Below are 22,935 nucleotides of genomic sequence, written 5' to 3'. Positions count from 1 at the left end.
CTGAAGGCTGCCTCAATTAACGCCTGATGGATGTTCGTTAATTTCATTTCTATTGTTGTCCATTCATGTAATGCCATTTTCCATTGCATTATTCATGCAATGTATGTTCAATCTCCACGCAAATAGAGTATTTCAACTGCCACAACCTTATTGCAAAGTGCACTCACAATGAGTTAATCTATTTATTTTAACTGGGCTGAAAACAACTAACTATTTACCTAATTTGATTAAAGGAATTGCTTTGTCTCTCAATATCAGTGGGTGGTCATCTGCATGCTGCTACTAATCACATGATAATGAAAGGCTAAACACACACAATGGCCTGTGTGGTTAAATGATTAACAATTACTTAAACAAATTATTACTATATATAATTAACTATATGTGATGTACGGAAATATTCAAGTGATTGAATAATACAATCGTTCATTGAATTGAAATGGGATTTTTCTCACAATTATAAGTGAAAAGAATATAATTATGTTGTATGTAAAAGTTCCACATTCTACAGCTGGCTTTGTAATGAAAGAAGTCATTGACATTCAATTTCCCTCCTGCCTATGCTATGTGTCGTGGTTTATGGGTAAGGCAATTGAATCATAACAGCTCACAACTATTACAACATTACTTATAATGTAAATAAATTTAGTGTTATAAGGAACATGGTATTATATTGTCATGCTCATCTAGAAACATTATTTTAAATAGGATGGTGTCAAAACCACTTTTATAGTTCAATTGTTAAAGTGCAAACATGTTCGATTATACTTTGTGTGACTTCAGGGGTACTTCGTTAAATTGTCTCCATAGTCCACCTCCCCTTTAACGAGGTGGTTATCAATAACATACTCTATTCAATTCGCCTTTTGCATGATTATGGAGTAGGGGTAAATATTGACTCCAGTTTAAAAGGTAGAGGTGCAGCCCTGCAATGTCTTGCTCTTGACACTGCTGGACTAGGAGAAGGCGGTTGAGACAGCCCCTCTAATCGCTATTTAAGCCTACTCTTCCACACTAGAAAGAGCTCGAAGTATCCACCTCACAACATACGACCTGTACATCTACGAACTGCGGTGTACCCATTTATACTACTGGTGGACAGAGTTGGGGTGGAAGGGGAGAATTTAATCAACTAGCCCATTGTTAAACTACCGTGCCAGGAGATCGAACCGGTGTGGTCTCCGGTTTGCAAGTGCAGTATGCAAACCATTACCAAATGGCAGCAGCACAGATGTAAAGAGGAATTGACCTACTTGCCACATTGGCTATGTCGATTTGCATCAGAGCCATCATTTTGCCACATTGGCAAACGAACCGCCATTCTATCTCAATCTTCAAGGCATTAAAACGCCAGTTTGCTTACACGTTATGTGTGAAGTCTGTTAGCGGTACGAGCGCTTTGTTACCAAACCAAATCCCGAAATGCAGACGACCGATCCATTACAATCTAGGCCGAACATACGACGCCGTTTAGAAAGAAGCAGAAGCTTTCCACGTTTGGCGAGTATTCCGCATACGCGACAGAGCAACCAGGCAGGCTAATGTCAATGTTCCATTTACACGGCTACCGTGGAAATTGTGTATACACAGTATACGGGGGGGGGGGGGGGCAGTAGTGAGTGCATGCAAAATGCCATAAGTGATCTCATTAAGGGCCAGGCGAGCGCCTAATCGTGTTGTTTTCAGAATGAATTACCCTTGTTTTGGGCACAGCAACAAGCATAGCTGTTCTGACCCCACCTCATGGATACTGGATTTATAATAACAATAAAGAGTCTAATCATAAAAAGCCGTTCAATGGGGATGGAATGTTTTGGAGGAATAAAAAAACAAGGCCATTTTTTGTACAAGAGGCAGCACTACATGTTTAAGAATAATAACTACCCAATATAATCGAATGATAATGAGAAAAAAACAAGGCACTGTGTCGGCAGTGATGCACACACACAATAAGAAAAATATCACCATGTTCATTATTAACACTGCCGCACAAACCAAAAGATATATAATACACTACGGCACAATCCTATTATATATATTTTTTCTGTCATACGGCGATGGTGTTAATGGAGAACGTGGTGAGATTTTTTGATTTGTGCAAACCCAGTTTAAGAGGACTCCTGCCACTACTGAACACTGCACATTTTTTTACAAAAGCAATGGTTAAGTTGGACGATGAAAGCTCCAGTAAAAATCTATAAATCATTACCTTATTAATTATTGCAGTGAGCTAACACGTTAATTCGACTGGGATACAAAAATCGGCCGTGGGTTTGTCGTGTTGGTTATTTTGAAGTTAAATCAAAATTTAAACTGTGTATTTATATCAAGAGCTCATTTATATGTTAAACACAGTCCGTTCAAAACGTACTTGTGTAAAATTGGGCATCATCATCATCGAATGTGGCCGATGTCTCTCACCCACATGCTCTAGTTTTAACTCGAATAACTAAAACGCCCACCAAGTTGCAAACGGGTCATTCTGGTCACTAAACGTGCTCACTGTGCAGAAATAGAAAAAAAATCTGGAGATCATGTCTCCTTGTCTCTCATATGGTGAGTGACTGGCCTCTTTAGAAAGCAGATCTTGCAGGATTTAGCACTGTGTCCATTATCGGCCAGGTAATTCATAATCAAATTGCCGTGTACACCTGGCTCAGTTGGAATAATGCCCAAACTAAATAATGCCAATTTTTTTATGCCACGCAAAAATGTGTGGCCCACTACTGGGCAGAAACTCAACAAATGTAAATATAATTAATATTCAAATAATGATAATTTTCAGTCCACTGCTGGATGTAGACCTCGCACATCGTGTTGGTCACGTGGGATGTTTGACCATACCTCCCCAGAACTGGTTCTGTAATTGTGGAAAAAAAACTTGTTCAGGGGAGTCCAATAATAAACGTGGAAACACTCCACCCTCGTTTAGTTTCATTTATATTCACCAGAACTCTTCTTATCCACAGTGCTGTTACCGGCGGCTCCTATTATCAGCGGCAGCTGTTGGGTATGCGAGAAATCCTATGTTTAATGGCAGTAGTCATTTCATCAGCCTGTCTGAAATTTGGACATTAATCTCATTGCATTGTAGCCCAAGCAAGTAATTTGGCTAGACTTAATTGAAGCAAAATATAATTAGAAACAAGCACCCTGTCAAAGATGGAAATATCGGCCACCTTGCAATGTATTCTTGTGATTAATATGCTGCATTAAGGACATCTCAGTAATGGTGGTATAAGCACATGTTCACAACCGAAAGAGTCACCCGTTAATTAATTAACAACTTCTATCACAATTACAGCAATCGCCAACGTTACCTCCTCAATTAATAAGAACTGACTAATTTTGTTTTCCTGTTAGTTCCATGAATGCAAATGCCAATGTAGTCAAACTATAGATTGACTCTGCTCTTCAGATGAGGCAGTTACCGAAAACATTTTTAGCGGAAAACATTTTCAACAGCACACCAACTCCCACAAGACATAGTGCTTTCATTAGCTGTGCCCACCCCTGAAGCTAGGGAGTGGAGTGAAGGTTTAAATCAGTGACCCTTGGACTCAAGAGGCTGGTATTCTGTCCGCAGAGTTCACCCTGCTGCTTTCCACTATAAATACGAAGCAGCATAGCATCATTCAACAGGCATACGAGTGATGTTGTTGTGAACCAGATTCATATTTGATGAATGATGAATTTGCTGAGTACTTTGCCAAGGTGAGTTATGGTCTTTACAGCAAGCTTTGGGTGGTAATCGCTGACCACAGCCACCCTCACGGACATATTTAAAGTCAATGCAGCATTTATCCTACAAAAGCTTGGATATACTCTACATAGGGATGCTGCCATGGTAACATTTTGGCACACCGGAGTTCACCAGGTTTGATATTCTGGAGCACCAGTTGAAACAATGGGCACGTTTCTTAAATGCTGCCGACTCTCCACCCAGCAGAATAAATGGGTACACCACAGTTAATCCATCAACAGGTCACGTGTGGTCGGTAAAAGTGCAGCACGAAGGACAAAGATGTTTGGCTAGCGTGCAAGAACAGGCCAAATACCCCCTCGAGGGACTTTGCAAAGGTCCTTATAGTGGAGGTCCTTCTGCCAGAAGTGGTGAGAGCATACAATTTCAGAACTGCACCTTTACCTTTGCAAAGCTTCTATATAACAGGACATTGACAGTGGCAGCAGTGGCCATATGTAGATCTTCTTAGTGAGTTAGTTCTGCCTATCGTACTTGCTGGTAGCACACAGAGCACACACTCCAACAAAAACATGTGCTGACGCTGGCACACATCTGAAGACCAAATTCTTTGAGAAATCCAATTAGGAATGCACAGTTGTGTAGTCAGCAGTGTTGGCTGCAAGGCTGCATGTCTATCATACCTCTCCCAACAGTTTCATAAGAGGAGCACAGCAAGGAAGAATTACTGTCTATGTTAAATCCCAAATGACAAACAAGCCCTTTAAGCTCCGTTTCTCCTGCAGCGAGGCCAGGGAGGTCTTGGTTCTTAAATCTTGACAATGCTTATCAGCACTGGTAGATGATTAATGCCATGCCTTTAAGCCATGCAAAACAACACAGATAAAGCATGTATTTTATTCACTTTGTCATTATTGCAATTACAAATAGCGGCTGAACCACCCATTGATGCCAACCGGGTTTCATGCTTTGTAATTGAGCTTTTCCTAATTATCATCGCTCAAAAAATGTATCTCTCACAAAAAAAGTTCTTCCTTGCATTATAGTTAACTTCTTAAAACGTCAAAAGTCTGCCAGCATCCTTTCACATGCTGCTCACGGCAAGACGAGCAGTTTGCTTCAGTGAGATTAATCCTTAAAATGTGGAACATTTAATTAGATTAAGGATATACGATGTGTAAACACAGTACAGTATTGTGTACGTATGCACTCGGAGACCCACGTATACACTGACTGCATAGCCCTAAAAAAAGCCTGAAGCTATGCAGGGTTGAGCCATCTGGGAGTGCCAGGTGTTGCAGCCAAATGAACGTTTGCCAATGATAGATGCCTTGAAGCTGAGCAGCCACAAAGCCATTTGCCCATATCAACACTACCACGCGGAAATACATTATATATATAATTTATATACACAGCATATGTGATTCATCGTGAGCAGCCATTATTCCATCCACTGCTGGATGAAGGCCTCCCCACACCATCACAATTCCTCGCAGTCCACCATCCATCTCAGGCCTGTGCCTCCGAATTGATCTCAGCACTCCATCTCTGTGGTGGTCATCTCTTGGAATGTGCTCCCTGCTTCGGCTGCCATTCCATCACCAGTCTCGTCCAGCGATCGTCAATCTCATCAAGCGACGTGTTCTGCCCCACACCTATTCACTCTAGATTTAAAGCTTTCGTGACTGCAAGGATTCATATTCTTAGGTTTTATCGGTAAAGTCACGTAGGTAAAAAAAAGAATAAAAATAAAATAAAAATCACAACGTTTCGGAGGCACAGCATGCTTGTTGTATCATTTACTTGATACAGCAAGTGTGCTGTGACGTTTCCACCTGAAGACGGAAGCTTGTGTTGCCTCCGAAGCGTCGCGATTTTATTTTTATTTTACTTTTATTAATTTTAATTTTTTACCTACGTGACTTTACCGAAACAACCTAAGAATATGAATACCTATTCACTCTTTTTGATTGTCAATATGACATCTAATTTTGAAATTGCTCTCTGTTCCATGTGTTCCTCCCTCTGTTTCTGAGTGTGATGTCAATGTCTACTCTTGCCAATGTGCACGTTTCAGATTGATGTCAGAGCAAATAAGATGCACCGATTGAAACATTATTGTTCAATCATAAAAACCTACATCTATTCTGTATACATAACATTTATATGAAGCTGTTCAATAAAAAACCTATTCAGGGAGCCTGACAATAACTATGAAGGACTTTGTGAGTTACATTTTTTGCAGAAGAGAAGGGAATGAAACAATACTGAAAGCAATGAAAGGAAACATGATGTACCGTATATACAGTTTTAAAATTTCATATTTACGACAAATTACCCATTACAAAAACATTTGTCACATTCAAAGAGGGGGAAAATAAGCGAATTCACGGCATATACAATATTACACCTTTAAAACTTTAGCTTTGTGCTGATCTTTAGCAAAAAAAAATCAACGTGCACCATTGCCCTTTTTCTGCAGAAATATGCATCACAGAAAATAACCGGTGATGTACAACATTCAATTGCAGATTGACATGTATTGCTGCCAAATTTCATAACCGCAAACTACCACGATAGAATGTGTTAATCCCGAGTCAAATGTGAGAACGTCCATTCACGTGCGTCTCTTACCACAAGGCCGCTGTGCCCAAAAAGACGACACTCTGTCTAGACATATAAATGAGAACAATTTAGACTTACAGTACCCTCTTTCTCTCTCACCCTCTCTCTCTCTCCTTGGGCAAACTATAATGGCATCCCATTAGACAGCAGGACCGCTCGGTAGCACAGCATTCATTATCTTATCTCTGGAAAACCGCCATTCTGGTACATGCTTTTCATTTCAGGGAAAACACATGTATTCGAAGGAGACCAAGATTGCATATGGTTTATGAAGTAAAACACAATGTGTAAATAATGTTTTTTTACATTCAACTATACGTAGAATGTACGTTTTTTGTTGTAGTGGGTTTATGATGCCATATTGAGGTAAAATAAACCAATGTGCAGCAATGGCAGTAGAGCACTAAAACTGAAAATTAAGGGCTTTTACGTGCAACTGAATCCCGCAATACTGATGTGTATTTATTCGGAACAAAAATATATCTTTAAAATGGTCTATAACAACTGTACAGGAAAATGTTTTAATGTTCGTGCTGCACAGGTACTAATGCCATGCAGATGATCCATTCAACGCAATTCCATTAAATTAGCTCATTAGAATAGCACTTTACTAATTATACTAATCCCCAGTGAGAAAACAACTTTGGTCTACATAATGCTGTGGGCTGTATCACTTGGCTATAACCAAGTAATTAAACAGAATGCAAAAAGCGTAATTATGCAGTCCTGGCTAAAAAGCTGTTATTATGTATTTGTTTCTGTGTACTTACCGTAGAGGATTTAAAAAGCGTACACAAATGACTATGTAACAGCATAACTCGGTTGTAAGCCGTCGTGGAGTTTAGGACTATAGCCAATACTGCGGTTTGCAACTACAACCGCCAGCACCTGTATCGCAGGCACTTTGGGAATCACAAAATTCCCCATGAGTAAAGCGCCTTGCAAAATCGCAATGCTCCACTCTGACGCTGGCCTTTGGTGTACTCCCCACACAGCGCCTGGACCAGACCCACATTTACTGTCTGACATGTAGAGTGTCTGGTTTTTTTTCTAGCTTTCACTTATTTCCTGCTTTTTTTAATGTATTCTTGTAAAATAAAATGCAACATCTTACCTTGTTTCAGTGGTGATAGTTGGTGGTAAGTTTTGAGTTTAAAATGTGACCTGCTATATAAAAGTGAAAATAAATCTCAGACGTTTTCATGGTATTTTCAAATTCCTTCTTTTCCCAGAAAGATAAACAAAAAATCCACCTTGGACGTGACATTTTTTGTATTCTGTCCGAATTTTCTTTCTTTATCTTCAAGCACAAACTGTCTATTATATTACTGCTCCAACAATCTCCTAATAACTCCCTCACCTATTCCAACACCACAGAAAATAAATGATTAAACAACCTATATCCTCTGCAACCAGATACCCTCCCTTGCACATGAGGTCATACGCAGATAGTGCTTGACAACTTTAGTACATACAGTTTAATGAATCATCCCCTGGAGATTCCATAAACTAGTGTGATCTATGGCCATGATTAGATGCAATCATTATTTATTTTCTACCTCACAGGTAATGTTTCTTATTGTTGTGCATATGTGGTTGCATCGTTAGCATAAGCGTATATATCATATATAAAATTAGCATAAATATACATAAACAGACCTACATTATGCATTTCCACAAATAACAAAAACCAAGTTTAGTCCATCAGCTTATTGAGTTTCCAGAACAAAAGTAATCCAACAGCATTTGTTTAAGTAAGAAAACTCTGACAAGCTGTTGAACAAAGAGGGTCACTGCATCACACACTTTAAAATGTGCTTCTGCGGCCGTCTGGAACGTTCTTCCGATATTAGGGAGCCACTGGATCCATGCCCTTTTAAATGGAGATTGAAAACTAATTTATTTAGAACTCATTTTTGTGTTTAGTTTGTTGTCCTTCCCCCGCACCTCCGATTAGCACTGTTGGCTACGTACGGTTTTGAGAAAGATGTTCAACGTACATACACACGTACAACCTTCTGGGTCTCATCGGCAGTCAGGCTTGTTAAACATTTTCTACTCGTTTCCAGATACTAGCATCGAGCATCTGGCAATTCCATGGGGCATGATTAGATTCAAGAATCGTTTTTTCGTTTTTTCTCATGAGCACCGTTTCTTATTCCGTCTGTCATATTCATCCGTACACACGTATTGTGAGCATGTATCAATTAATAGATATGAACTGATTAATGGATGTGTCATTATACCCCTATGCAGTTCATATTATGCGAGCCATCCAATTATATTTCAAATATGGGTATCTGATCATCTTAGTGGATAGATGAAGCTATAATAACAAATATGCAATGCTGAATACCTAATTTTGTAATTTAATTATTTTGGAATATTAGAGCTGTTCATAAGTTTAAAGCCAAATGCTTGTTTAAGGAGATTTATTTTTTCAAACCTCTCAAATAAATCAGTCGCAAAATTTCTTGCACCTAACCCAATGCCTAAAAACAACCCGAACCTTGATACCAAAATGGTGTAATGTCGTGAAATTAACTTCATTAATTATTCACGCTTGCTTTGTCTCCATTTTCTGCAAGTGCCCTTTGGATTTTGAGAAGCAATCAGTGAAGGTCCACATGTGCTTTGTTGTTAGATGAGAACGAGTTTTAAACACATATACGTTCAGCGGTAGATATACAAAATTCACTTTTTTTTTACAAACCAGGTAAGTCAGCAAAGAACAGAATATAATAGTTTTCATTTCCAGTTAATAAAAACAACAAACCCGGACAAGAGATTAATATCTTTTGCTGTTGTACGATTGACATCACAGTAGAAATAAAATATCGGCTGTAGTTTCCCTACAGTTTTATTATAAGTTCATATAATCCATGGGGTTATATATACTGTATATACAAACTTCGTTATAAATATTTAAACACATAAGTACAATCAAGTTTGAATAAAAAATATACGGAAGATCTTGAAAAGCAAACCGGCGTTTGATGCTAAAGATGCATTCATTGTTTAATATACATTTTTACCAACAACCCAAAAATAAGAAACAGCACTTTGCTTCTTCACAATAACCATCTAATATCATAATCATGGATAATAATACTCGACAACAAAACAGTCCGAGCATTATAATTGTATTAAGGTGCAACCATGACACGTCTTGCTCATGCCCCTGCTGGCAGAAGGCCTCCAACAAGTGCCTCTGGAGAGTATTGAGCTTGCTCTATCACGCTGGCCATACCCATGCATTATAACACAAAGATAAATATTTAAAGTGCACATGTACAAGGGTGATGACAAATCCAAACCATGCCAAAGTCATTACGCTTGAGCCTTTTTTGCTCCACACGTCTCATGAGTTAGTCATCATGGCCTCGTCATCATCACTGATGTCATCAAAGAGGACATCAACTTTTACGTAAGTGCAGTAAAGGTGGCTGACAGAACGCACCACGAATTGATCTAATTTCCAAAATACTTAAAAACAGAATATTGACTTGTTTACAGTATACAATCAGAGACAAAAAATATGAATAACAAAGCGAGGAATACAATTTCCACTCTTAGCGAATGAACGCCGACATTACCGTTAACGTGCGCACTTCGAAACGTACTCTTATCTGCATTACGCTCGCGTTTTCACCATTATATTTTTTTGTACGAGGATTCACCATGATGAGGACTAATCAAATGAAGAAAACTATATTTCATAGAACCTTGCCACCAGGCAGCTGTGTTCAGCATTCAACCGTGACAGACCCTCGGGAGGTGATAATTAAAGCGGGCCGATTCGCCGCAAGTCCTGGCCGACTTGGTTCTCACCATATGCCTGGTGGAGCAAGGGGACGCAAGGGCCAAATGCATATGTGCAATGGCTTTCTCCTGGCTAGAGTGCCCTCGGGGTACATTTATCTCAACGTTTTCACTTTTTTTTTTTAAACCGTATCTGGCCATGGGAAAAAAATTTTTTACAACCTCTGACACCAATTTTCTGAGCATTAACTGCTACCAATCTCATCTGCAACCAGGTTCAAACTGAACGCATTGCAATCTAGTCCTCAAATTGTTACTCTATAACCTTTAAGTGTCGATACAAGATTTTAAACACGCACATAATACATCACTTTACGTAGCCGTTGGTCATATAACATATCTCTTGACAAAAGAAAAAAATATACTTACAAAAATGCGTAATTATGCACACTTCTGAAGTGTTAAACGTAGCTCTATTACATTTAATCAACCCTCAATGTCAAAAATGAAATTTGCAATTTGTAACTAGCAATGAAAAGCAACAACCACAAACACAACGCTAAATCAAATGGAACAATATAACGACGCACAAATTGCAATTTAATTTCAACGTGAAAGAATATATATCTACACTTACAAAAAAGATTTCCTCTGTAAAACAGAATACAATACATTACTTAAACAACCAAAAAAACCATCAACCGGTAAACAATGCAAGCGATTAATCAATCTCAAACGCCGGACCACCGAGTGGAAGCTACTCACCCAAGGTTTAAGCAATAAATAATCCCTTCCTTTGAGCAGCACAGAATAAAAGCAGCTTCCCCAGTCGCTCTCTCGTTTTTTGGGGGGGGGGGGGCGTTGTCGGTGGGTTTCTGTGGATTCCGCCTGAAGCTACATCCCCAGCTCTTGCAGGTGCCCCGTTACTTAGCCAAGCCACGCCCAGCAACCAATGCCACAGTGCCGGTCAGCATCACAACAGCAAGGATGAATGTTTTTGTTCATTGTGCCACCACCACCACCCCCAGTTCTAAATCGCACTTGCACGTCACAATTACAAAATGGTGTGGGGCTTTTTTTTTGCTGCTGCTGCTGTGATCCAACGCCGATCGCTCGCAGTTATTAGAATTCGGCAGAATGCAAGATTTTTTTTTTAAAACGCTGCCTATGTGTTTGATTGTATGCCAACTGCGATCAAATGAACACTACGCCAGAGTAAATTTTGTACAACAACAAAAAACGCAAAGCTATGCACGCACATCACACGTTAAATAAATCACTGATGAAAGGCAAATAATATAAAGTATGCTAATTTCTTCAATTAAATAACCATAACGTTTTTCTCACATACAGTATACCATAAAAACAACCACACATACAGTGCAAGCAAAGCATACCAGAGGGAAAAGCTATATGTTTTTAAATTATATAGATTTTAAACCTATGTGCTGTATATGCACATCTATAAAACCGTATTCATTCAATGAACTTCCTCCATTACCAAGGTGTCGCAACCTATGGGTTCCAGACAGCCAAATCACTGGGGGTGGCATGAAAAACCCTCGCAAGATGTATTGGCTGGAGCTAGAAGCACCATTTCCATCCTCCAAAATGTCTTGTGCCTGCTGGCTTATAGACGTATTCCAACTCCGTGGACTGAGAATCCCACGTGATGGCTAAGAAGGTCTATTAACTCCACTCCTCATGACTCACAAAGTGGCGATTACCCACTGCCATTACATTAATTACGTGGCTGACTGCAGAGGGACACACAATAGGAATGCCTGAAGGGGGGCGAAGCTAGATTTGCTTAATGAATGCAAATTCCTTTGCATCTTCAAATAATCGCTTTCAATCCAACTGCAGCATCTTTCCACTTAACTGTGAGGCAGCTGAAAGCTTTCTCCATTGATTTTTTTCAACACACACGCTTATAGAACACACGTTTAGAATGCACGTGCAAAGAATTGCTCGTGCATTTTTTTAAATACGTCCCATCACATTTCATGGCAAAAGTATTAGATTTTCAGAGCAAGTCGTTTTTTATAAGGTGTTTTTTAGCTAAATGAATGCGAGTTATCACTGGCAGTATCAGAGAATGCATAGGAAAGACCAACGTAGTGTACTTCTTTAGTATGTCCTATGAAGAGCAATTAGAGATTCACTCATAAGTGATTTAGCGATTCACGTACTTTGGGCTTTGGATAACTGCAGATACACCGTCTACAAATTTACATTTCGGGCAATGGTTATATGTCATTATAATGAATGCACACACTGTAGTATAATGTTGCTGCTTCGGGTTACTATACAGGTCGGGAGAAAGTTAATAAAAGTCTGGCGCTGTGGATGATAAACCTTCCTCGGGAAGGCCAGCAATAAGCATTCAGGGTGTATCTTTTTTGGGCAAAAGCATCCATTTTTTTCCCCACATTCAGTGGCATATAACAAAACTTTACATCAACTTATAGAGAGAAAAAAACTGCCCAGTGAGTATGTTTTATAGACCACTATCTGAACGATAATAAAGCAAACGATTCCTGATCGATGTAAAATAATTTTCACTCCATTATATTTGTAAATAACAAAGTCAATTTAGAGTTTTAAACACCAACGCTTTTCGATAGTTATACAGGATTATTACTCAAATTAATAATATGATTTGGATTTAAAATGCAAACCTCCCTTTACCTTTAACAATGACGGCCAATTCAATATCTGCTGTTTTGCTTTCATTCCATTTTATTTGCCATTGTCCAGGTGATTGACTAAATGTCATAACTGGCAGTGTGCTCTTATTGACATTTTTTAAATATAAAATAAAAAATCTGAAAAGTGCACATAGAAGAATGGAGAGATACGTAACTGGAATTACGCTGCGAGAAAGAGGAGCGTGTATATTACAGAATAAACACAAATCACCAGTCAGATTTACTGGCAATTTTTTTTAGTAATGAACTTTTATATCGCGTCATTCGTGCTAATTGCATCCCACAACAGTGTTGTGCGATGAACGAGACTGGTGATAAAATGGCAGCCAAAGGAGAGAACGTGCCTGGCAGGATAACCAATGAGAAGATTGAGCGGTGGCATCTGTTCACGGGCAGGAGTGAGATGACAGAGGCATGAAGGTGACAGTATTGTGGGGAGACCATCCAACAGTAGATATACCAAGGCTAACGATGAGGATGATGGCGACACGTGAGCAACTATGCAAAAATATCTTTGCGGGTTAATACATACGAACAAACGCCATCACTTGCTTTTGATAATAAAACCTAGCAGCAGCGTAATAAATTGCAAAAGGATAACAGTAACAATTCATAGTAGAAAAAACGCAGGTGGCATTTGTCTAAGTAAGATTTTTAAAGAAAGTTACGTTTAAAAAAATACTGTATGTGTAAATACAAATGGAATTAAATAACTCGGTCTCCTGCATTCGTTTATGTAAATAAATGAATTCTTTTTAAACAAATGTACAATTGGGAGTCATTACATACCTATTTGGGTCACTTTAACCCTTAAGCAGATCGCTTTATCATAGGATTCCACTCTGCGGCAGAAATACTTCCCAAAAAGGCAATGGCAAAAGCAGCATAAATGCATTACGTAACATTCTTAGTATTCCATCTGCACCGTTACATGAATGGAAATACTTTCTGAAAATCTTCCACATTCTTTGTGGCATCAAGTGCTCCTCGGGATAGGAATAGGGGAAAGTTGTGTGGAGTAGTCCAAAGTGTTATTCAAAGTATTTTACAACTTAAAACCATTTTGCCGAAATACAAAACCAGTGTGCAAACATGTGCTAATTGATATTGGACATGGCACAGGGTCTGGCAGCAATATCTGAAAACTTCAGATGATGTATAATTGCAAGGTTGTATCCACTCTCTTAAAAGCCTATCGAAATGGAATACGGTTTGCCTGGTTTGTGTTATACAGACAAGGCACACTGCATCTGAACAATGCACTTGAATTGCAATACAATTTCCTATCCTTTACAATCCTGTCGAAATTAAACTCAATCCATGCACCATCAGACCAGGTGCAATGCTTCTGTATTGAGAAATGCAAACAAAATATACAGGCACAGGGTAATCTGAACAATGCACTCATCTCCACAACCAAATGCCGAGAGTAGCTTGCTTGCGCTATTGTAGCTTAGCCTGTTTGGAGACAGATTAACGTTAAAGTTATTTTGGAAACAATGACATCTGTGGCCACTGCCAGAGGCATAGTTAGTAAGAAGAGTTGGAGACTTGGTTTAGCCTGAAGGTGAGAAAGTGGAACGTGTTCAGGGCTATCAACTTAACAGCTACCTTGTCAAGCCACTGCAAGATGAAGGCCTCTCAATGCTGTATTGGTCACGTGTGCATTAACTTCTTTCGCACCGTATGTGGCCAACCGTGTTAATCGGAGGTGTGGGAAGCATCGTTCATTATGCTGGTTAATGCAGATTGGTGAAGAGGAAGCCCAGAACAGGTCCATGTCACTCGCCGCTCATGTTAACCTTGGCTCAGAATCAAACTCAGGTTGTTGAAGTTCATGCTACCCGAATTATACATTACATAATGTACATTATATAATGTATAAGTAAATAAAAAATATCGTATTTGAATAGGCATTACGACTTTCACAATTAACCACAAAGATGCCTGAAGAAATGTGTAAATGCATGAAAGGAAATGCATTCAAATACAGTTTTATGTCAACAATCACACAATGGTTAATAAAATTAAGGCATAAATTAACAAAAACATGGATGTAAACAAAGACATATATGAGCAAATTCCTAAATAATTTGTATTGAAAAGTCATCCCTTGAACGAATAAACTAAAACAAACCGGTTTAAAGAGAACAGAGGTCATAGAAATGTAAAACTTTTCAACGTTTAATTGTATCCCACGTATGGGTTAACCAATTCAACCAGCGCTGGTGCCGTTATGAATAACAATTGGAACACTTTGCTCCGTCTGGACATGCATGCATGCAACTATTGGGATAATTCAACAAGATACGCCACAGCAGCGTTTCACAATAGCAATACTATAACCGCATATCTTGGCTAAACAAATGCCACTTTATTTGTAGGTTATGAATTATTAATCGATACCAAAATTACACCAAATTCAAGAGGCACTGAACTAAAACAAGTGGCTTTGTCCGTTGAGGAAAAATAGGGGCCTTAAGCATAGGATTTTGATCATTTGAAAAGCACTATGTACTGATTTATGCAGCTGACTTATATTCATAAAATTTTCCCTGTATATCTACATTCAAATCTACAGTATATGCCAAGTGTACAGAGTAGTGCATATTTAATTTGCTTTTCAAGTTGCCTAAAGGCTGGCGCAATTATTTTTAAAACAGCTAAAATGTTAGGATACTGTACATGAGGCTTGTTCAACTTGATAGTTTTATTATTATTATTATGAGAACTGCCCTCTTTCATTGCCTAATGAACCCATCACACCTTGAAAGCAGCCAGGATAAGGTCAGCAAAAGCAACCCTAAAATGTCAAATGCTCACACGGGGGGTGGGGGGGAAACTCGAAAATGTTGTATGCTTTCTGTTGTCACGCACTCCTCGCTGCATATCATATCACACCCATCACAAGAGCTCTATCAGTGTTTCCACTGGAAATTCCCAGGAATGATATGTGGACCTGCACTGTGCCATATATCCTGTTAGGTAGAGATGTAGTCCTGAAATTGCTTGATCACACCACTGCTCGCAGAAGGAGCACCTCCGATTCGTACGGTCAGCTACGTACGTTGCGAAAGACGTTCAACATAGATACAAAGCTCAAGAGAGCCTCTATCAATGGTATTTGGCCTACTCTTCCCACTGATCGGACGTCTTGGAAGAAGTGGCTCTACCCACACTTTACCCCACCACAAGTGACCTGCCAATCGACAACCTCGTGCCTCTGTTACTCAAGATCAACTGCCAGGGACAATTATTCAATTATTCAATGAGAACAATTATTCAATAACCAATTGTTTAAAAATAGTGCAAAGCCACGGGTTTATAATGTTAAAGCACAATATATATTAAATTAATTGTTAAATATGTACAAAGTATCATCAAGAAATAAGAATAATATATATGAATGGCAGCTTGCTAACATTCCCCCAAAAATAGAATGTAGTAGCATTAATACACCCAGCTATAGTATACATTTAACTGTTCGGTTAACACCACATTAAATAGCTAGGCATTTTTATTCGAACAAAACAATGCACAGGAAATACATGGAACTAAAAGAATCAGAATTTTTTCATCATTATCTTTAAAATTATTTTTTCAACTTTCAGTTTAAAGAAACGGTGGCTTGGTAATGTCAGAATTTTCCACATATGACAATGAATTTTACTTTGTTGGTGATGAGTTTTAACAGACGTGCTCCGGGGCTCTCGCAGTATCTGCCTTTTTAAATACAAGCCCAAGGCCATTAAAACATTGAAAATGAAATAAACAAAACCTTGAGAACAGCCATTATAATCTGAAACTACACATTCGGTGGCAATAGCCAGACGCTGCCTCGTGAAGAATATAAATCACAAAGATGTCCCAGTGAGCTTCACCATAAACGGAGTAGGTGATTTTTTTTCTTACCAGCATAAAATGCTGCTCAAATCTCTGCAAGCATCTCAAAAATATATACACCCAACATTGAGAAAGCTTCCATAGCAGAAAACAAAAAAGTAAGCTGCTGCATTTATCTAATATGCATAATTAAAAACACGTAAAATGTAAATTATATGGATGATTAATAAAAGCAAACCCTCATGCACACTGATGGCAATTTCAGAAGAACTTCTTCTAACCAGCTGCGTTTGAAAACCAAGGTCATTTCAACCGTTCAAATGGAAATTCCATGAGCTGTAGTATATCAAAAAACTCAATGTCAAAACCTTACTTACAAATTGAACTTTAAATACACACTACATGACGTGCACCTAAGCATTTCCAAAGTGGTCTACATTTTAAAAAGCTGAAAAAAGATAGATCATACAATACTTATTTGTGACCTTGGTTATAACAGTGACTAATCATATCAGCTAATAAATTAGTCAATCAATAACTCAATATCATCGCCCTGAAAGGATGACGACGCTTGCAAGGCCACTCACCAATTGCTGTCTGAAAGCTAGAGTCTAGGCCCTGCCTTGCCACTTGGACCACCACAAGGTCAGGCAAACACCATCAGGGCCAACCCAAGGGCCTAAGGGCGGGGCCGTGATTGATTACATGCACGTTGATGACATTGCTTATTTAATCATCCTGGTTTTAACTCCAGCTGAATAACCACGACTTCACTTGTTTGGACAACTGCATGAGAAGGAATTCACGAACTATGCCGGAGTCATTTTAGGCACAGCCAAGGGACCATAGGCCCTTATGCACGCTAAAATGCCAATGGCATCACTTCACACCAAAAAGACCTCACACAAGTCTTGGAGGTGGAAAGAGATGCTGTGACTCGTACCACATGTTCCTGTGGAAAGATTATCTCGTGGCACAGCTGAAGGGAAATGTGTAATGCTAAAAAAACGGATCACATAAAATTCAAATTGTCTCCACAAAAATAGTACTGGAATTGCACATTCAAGTAAATATGGACAAATGTTGAATACATCTCTTTTTATATGTATTTAAATGTATTTTCAAGGGCATCATTCATATATGGTAAAAATTCCCGAAATATACTTAAGTACTACAAAACTTAATTTAAATATCGTTTTGATAATATACTCTCGAATAATCCATGCCAATAATCCATGCCAGTTTAACTGTTACAGAGGAATGCTGATATTTAGTTGCTTTATCTTTTATTTTTATACTGTGCCAATCTGTCTCCATTCTATCCCCTAGCAACCTATCACCCCCACGCAATTGTATAAGTCGAGTAGCCAATTTAAATTACACGAATTCTCTTACCAACAGTTTTATATGTAATTTCCTGTAAGATCACCAGGACAATAATAATGGGGAAGGGGAGTGGGGGGGACAGAGAAAACATAAATTAATTTACAAATAAACCGCTGTGATTTCCAAGGTCACACGTTTAAATTGCAGCTGTGGCCACATCCAAATGGAACACACAAATGTTACATGGGGAATAAACCAAAGTAATTTCAGCTGCAATCCCTGAACACAAAGATCCAATACGCGTTGAACTAAAACGTTATTTTCATCAGGCACCATGGCAAGACACTGACCTGGGCAGAAACATCACAGAGTAATGGCCATGAATCGCCGCTATTTGTGAAAACATTTTATTATTAACTGTTTAATGTTTTGTGTGCCGCGTATATTTCCATATTTTCTCCTGCTTATTCCTGTTGACAAGGTGCTCAACTTTCACATGTTCAATGCCATTTTTCTACTCACATAATTATTTCCCTTCTTTGCGTCAGACATAACTAATACATCATTTTTAAACTCTTGCAGTGCAAACAAAATTAGTCATAGTTACATCTCGCACCAAACTCCAACACTGACAAGACATCCTTTATCTGCAGAGCAACATTTGGCTGTTACTTTACAATGGGTTTAACCCATTCAGGACACACTTCAATGATTAAAACTACTCTCCATATTTGACCTGTCTTCAACAAAAGAATGTGTCATTATCAGCTGGGGAGTGGTCGCAATGCACGCCTGTAATCAAGCACTGTGTGGAGGGCAGGCTATGTGGATACACACATGTTGCGAAAATCCCTTCCCACTGGTGTCCCAGTGCCATAGCCTGACTTGCCAGGAGAACGTGGGACAGCAAAGTGTGGAATAAACTCCATCGGTTCCATCTGTACGGAATAGTGTTGCCCCCTTCCACCGGTAGGTTTTCTCCGTGTGCTGCGGTTTCTTTACACATGTATAAACAAGCATTCATTCGCTGAAAAGATCTTCATTAACACACACTTCCGTGTTTGCGGATTGTGCAGCATTGTGAAATGCAGTTTGCATGAATGACGCGATATAAAGCACAATTATTATCAATCAATGCGTTTTAGTCCACATGGTCTATCAGAATATGTCCTTACTGACATCACTTCCTCTACTCTTTTGTCGCTGGAACCCATCTCACTCCTACATATTCCTCCCATCTTTACCCACCCCACCTATCCTTCTGATAACTCCCCAAGCAAGTTCCTTCCGCTGGCTCTATTTGCGCTCCTACTCACCACTGACACACCTCTAATCCATGGCCTTCCACAATATCTGGCTGTCCTCCTCAACGACCTCATCCCTCAACTTGCTCACTTTCCCCCTTCCCCACCCCGAACCAAGACGGTCCAGGCAGAGCGCCGTTTCTCTGTGGCTGCTCCAATGATTTGGAATTGCCTCCTGATACAAGTACGCAGCAGCAGCAGCAGCATCAGCAGCATTAAATTCACCACCACTTATAAAGAGACAGCTGAAGGCTTCATCTGTTTCGTTGGGCTCATGAGGAACCCAGGGCCTGGCTCCACGTCTTCGTGTAACGACTGGAAATGGTCTCTCATTTTCGTGAACAGATGCATGCAAATTTTTTACAATTATTATAATGGGGAAGACTGTCAGCTTATGAGTTGATTTACTCTTCATGCAGGTGTGCAATTATTCCAAGATATATATCTTGAATGCTGATTGCCATTATGGCCAGCTTTCACAAATATAGTTCATTGCAAATGTTCAATGCGTGTGCTAGCAATATTAATTTCTAGATATGAGTGTCTGAACAAAACATTTTCACTTTCGCCTGCATTGAGAACTGCGCCTCTTGCGCTTAATGGCATATTTATGTAAAGTATTATATATTTATTCAGTGCGTTGCATGCAGGGTTTGGCCATCATCTCCATAAATCCATACTAATGCTGCCACCTTGTGTTAATTACTGTAAATCCAATTTTCATATGTAAAGCACAAACGTACACAGCGTTTATTATTCTAGACCCACAAAAAGTCACAAAAACGTGGAGTGCACAGGAAGCCACAACAAAACTGCGTGCTGACATCGTGACGTGCACGATCACGTTGTGGCAGAATTGTGACAGTCAACACTGCTTCGCATAGATGCATTCCTTTCGCATGAAAAATAAGAATAGGTTTCACCCTTTCTGGCAATAAAATAGAAACCTTTTGCAAGGAATCAAGTCTGCATTAACCACACGCACTTGTGGTGAACATTCAAACTAACATGCTCTGTTTGCTTTGCATGTTCACCATACTTTGATACTGGCAAACAAGTCCCATGATACATTCCTTTTCTGTTCCTCACGTGTCTAAAACTATGCTGCATGATGTATTCTGTAGCAATGTATAAGATGATGTCAATACAAATTGACATATGCACATATATTGTACAAAATATATCTGTACAAGTCGACAGTTACATGCTATCCCTCAGCCAAAATGTTACTTTCAGCAGGGTGGCAGTAACTGCTAGAAATCCTAACTGGAATTATCACTGCATAAAAATGTCACTGAATACTTGAAATTTGCCAACAAATTTTGCATGGGGTGGCACTCACCTCTTGTTGACTATATCCCTGAGCCACGGATGGATATTCCACATTCTTATGGTGGGGATGAGTTGTTCCATAGGACAACCACTGTGGACTTGCCCACAGAGTGGTACTCATTTAATTGACCTAGGATGGATGATGAGCTGAGTCAACGACTAGGATTTTAACTGGTAGCCTTCCGACTACAAGCCAAGGGCTCTACCGATGTGCCATCCAGTCAGATGCATTTGTTTTTAATAGGCAAATGGTAAAAATTATTCAGGGAAGCTGGCATGCCATAAGGAGTATGTTGGCATGCAGAGCAAGCAGCTGTGTTCAGGTGGCCACATTTTGTTCAAACCCAGTGGTGGTTAACCCAGTGGTGGCTGGGTAAATATATCGGTGGGGTATGGAAGCCCACGGGGGTAGTGGACGTGCGGGGAAAGTGAAGGGAAGAGATGGGGAGGGAAGGGGGGTGTGTGGAGTTCATAATCTCTATAATGAGCAGGGAAGTTTTGTCATTTCACTAGTGGAGCCCATCCCCACCAGGCCCTAACGAGGGGCCACCATCACTCTCGGTGCCTCGGCAGACAGGGCACCACGTACCTGTCTGCGTCTCCCACAGCCAGGGGCACGCCGCGCTGCATGGCTTCACGCACGACCGTCAGCCCGTCTGGCACCCGGTTCAGTCGCCGCGTGTACAGGCTCAAGCCACCGTCCGTCATGTAGCTGCAAAGGAGGAACGAACACACGTGAGCTCCGGAGGCCAGATGGCACACCACACGTTATATGTATGTCTTGATTGCAGTTTGAATGTAATGGTATTCATTTTTTGCTATTTGCTAACCGTCTGGATAAGTGTGTTCTGGTAAATTCCACATAGATCAAGATGTCACCAGGGCCAAAGCCACTCCTGGCACCACACCTCACCGACACTTTCTACCCACAGCTGCTGCACGGTAGACACGTGACCTTTAAGATCTGCACTGACAGTATATCATCAACTTGTTGTAGTAGCCACAGATATCACCTATGCATTGGTTAATAATATAAATAAGCAGACCTCCACATCTCCATAAAAGAGAATAATATTTTTGTTAGTTTACCAGCCTCTGGATGAGTATGGACCTTCTGCGTCTCAATAGCAGTCAGGCGTGTTAAAAAATTATACTGCTTGTTTGGCAGATGTTATTGGTAAAATCACTCTTTCTAAATAACGAGGCCCTGTCAGTGAAGAATAAAATAATACAGTATAAAAATGTGCGATGTCCTGTAGTGGAGCATTCTAATCAATAAAATACAAAAATGTATAAATCATCCTTCTAATGTGATTGCAATACTTGTTTCATAACACGCATTGCCACTACTTTGGGGGAAGGGAAGTAATGGAACAAAAAACGAAAATACCCAGAAAGATGCATGCTTGGAATTACATTGAGGACATGAAGAGAACACATGGATAAGAGAATGTAAGAAAGTTTGCCAGCTTTGGCTGGACACTGTGCTGGAAGGAGTAATGAAAAAGACAGCCACTTCTGCATCACACACTTTCAGATGCGCTTCTGCGGTCGTCTGGAATGCTCTTCGTTTTTGATATTAGGAATCCACTGGAGCTACGCACTTTTAAACGTAGATTTTAAACTAATTTCTTTAAAACTGCTTCTTCTTTTTAGTTTGTTGTCCCCCCGCCCCGTACCTCCGATTAGCGCGATTGTCTACACACTGTGCGAGAGAAGTTCAACAAGCATAACAATGTCCGATGGTCAAGAATAGTGATCGAGTGGCAGACAAGCAATAGAACAATTCTCAAATTATGGCCGCAGAATAGATGGAGCAATTAAATTAGTTTATTTGTAGGTTCTAGATGGATTGTTACATCGCGCTGAAAAAAAAGTACGTCTGAATTCATAAAAAAGGCCACTTACAATACCTAAACAATGCGTATTTTGACCCCGGCTTCCAGCAGTGACCAGATAACCCCTCTTTGTCTGAGAGCTCACATTCCCAGTTGCTACACTGACAATGTGAACAAATGATCCGAGATCCCGAACCTGTGTTCAGGACACACAATTTCTATCGGTTAAGTTGTCTCCAGAGGTGGAAACAAATTTTCCACGGTCCTTTGGAGGTCACAGAGTGTCACGAAGAGTTAAGCAGCTCCAATTATCCAAACAGTAGAATACAAGCAGTGTGCTAATCATGCACAAAAAGTAAACTCGTTGAAGTGTGGCAGTCGCTCAGAATAAAAAAAAGTCTAATACGCACATGTTGATCACTAATTAATGTACCGGTATTGACGAAACGTGAAATTGCATGCCACGCGAAACCACGTATTCGAATTGCGTA

At 39.7% G+C, this 22,935-nt stretch overlaps 1 protein-coding gene across 20 annotated transcripts in view; it reads right to left on the bottom strand.

Annotated features, from left to right (window-relative positions):
- LOC144933856 (neuron navigator 2-like) overlaps window positions 1-22,935 on the bottom strand; it is a 280,032-nt gene that overhangs the window by 66,660 nt on the left and 190,437 nt on the right. For all 20 annotated transcript variants that reach the window (XM_078859085.1, XM_078859087.1, XM_078859069.1 and 17 more), the window contains one exon: window positions 21,196-21,318. In XM_078859085.1, coding sequence (XP_078715211.1) covers window positions 21,196-21,318 — 123 coding nt within the window. The remainder of the gene's footprint in view (window positions 1-21,195; window positions 21,319-22,935) is intronic.

The sequence above is a fragment of the Lampetra fluviatilis genome, chromosome 8, assembly GCF_964198595.1.
Source record: "Lampetra fluviatilis chromosome 8, kcLamFluv1.1, whole genome shotgun sequence".
Taxonomy (NCBI): domain Eukaryota; kingdom Metazoa; phylum Chordata; class Hyperoartia; order Petromyzontiformes; family Petromyzontidae; genus Lampetra; species Lampetra fluviatilis.
The sequence above is the reverse complement of the archived record's forward strand: the minus strand, read 5'-3'. Positions and strand labels throughout refer to the sequence as shown.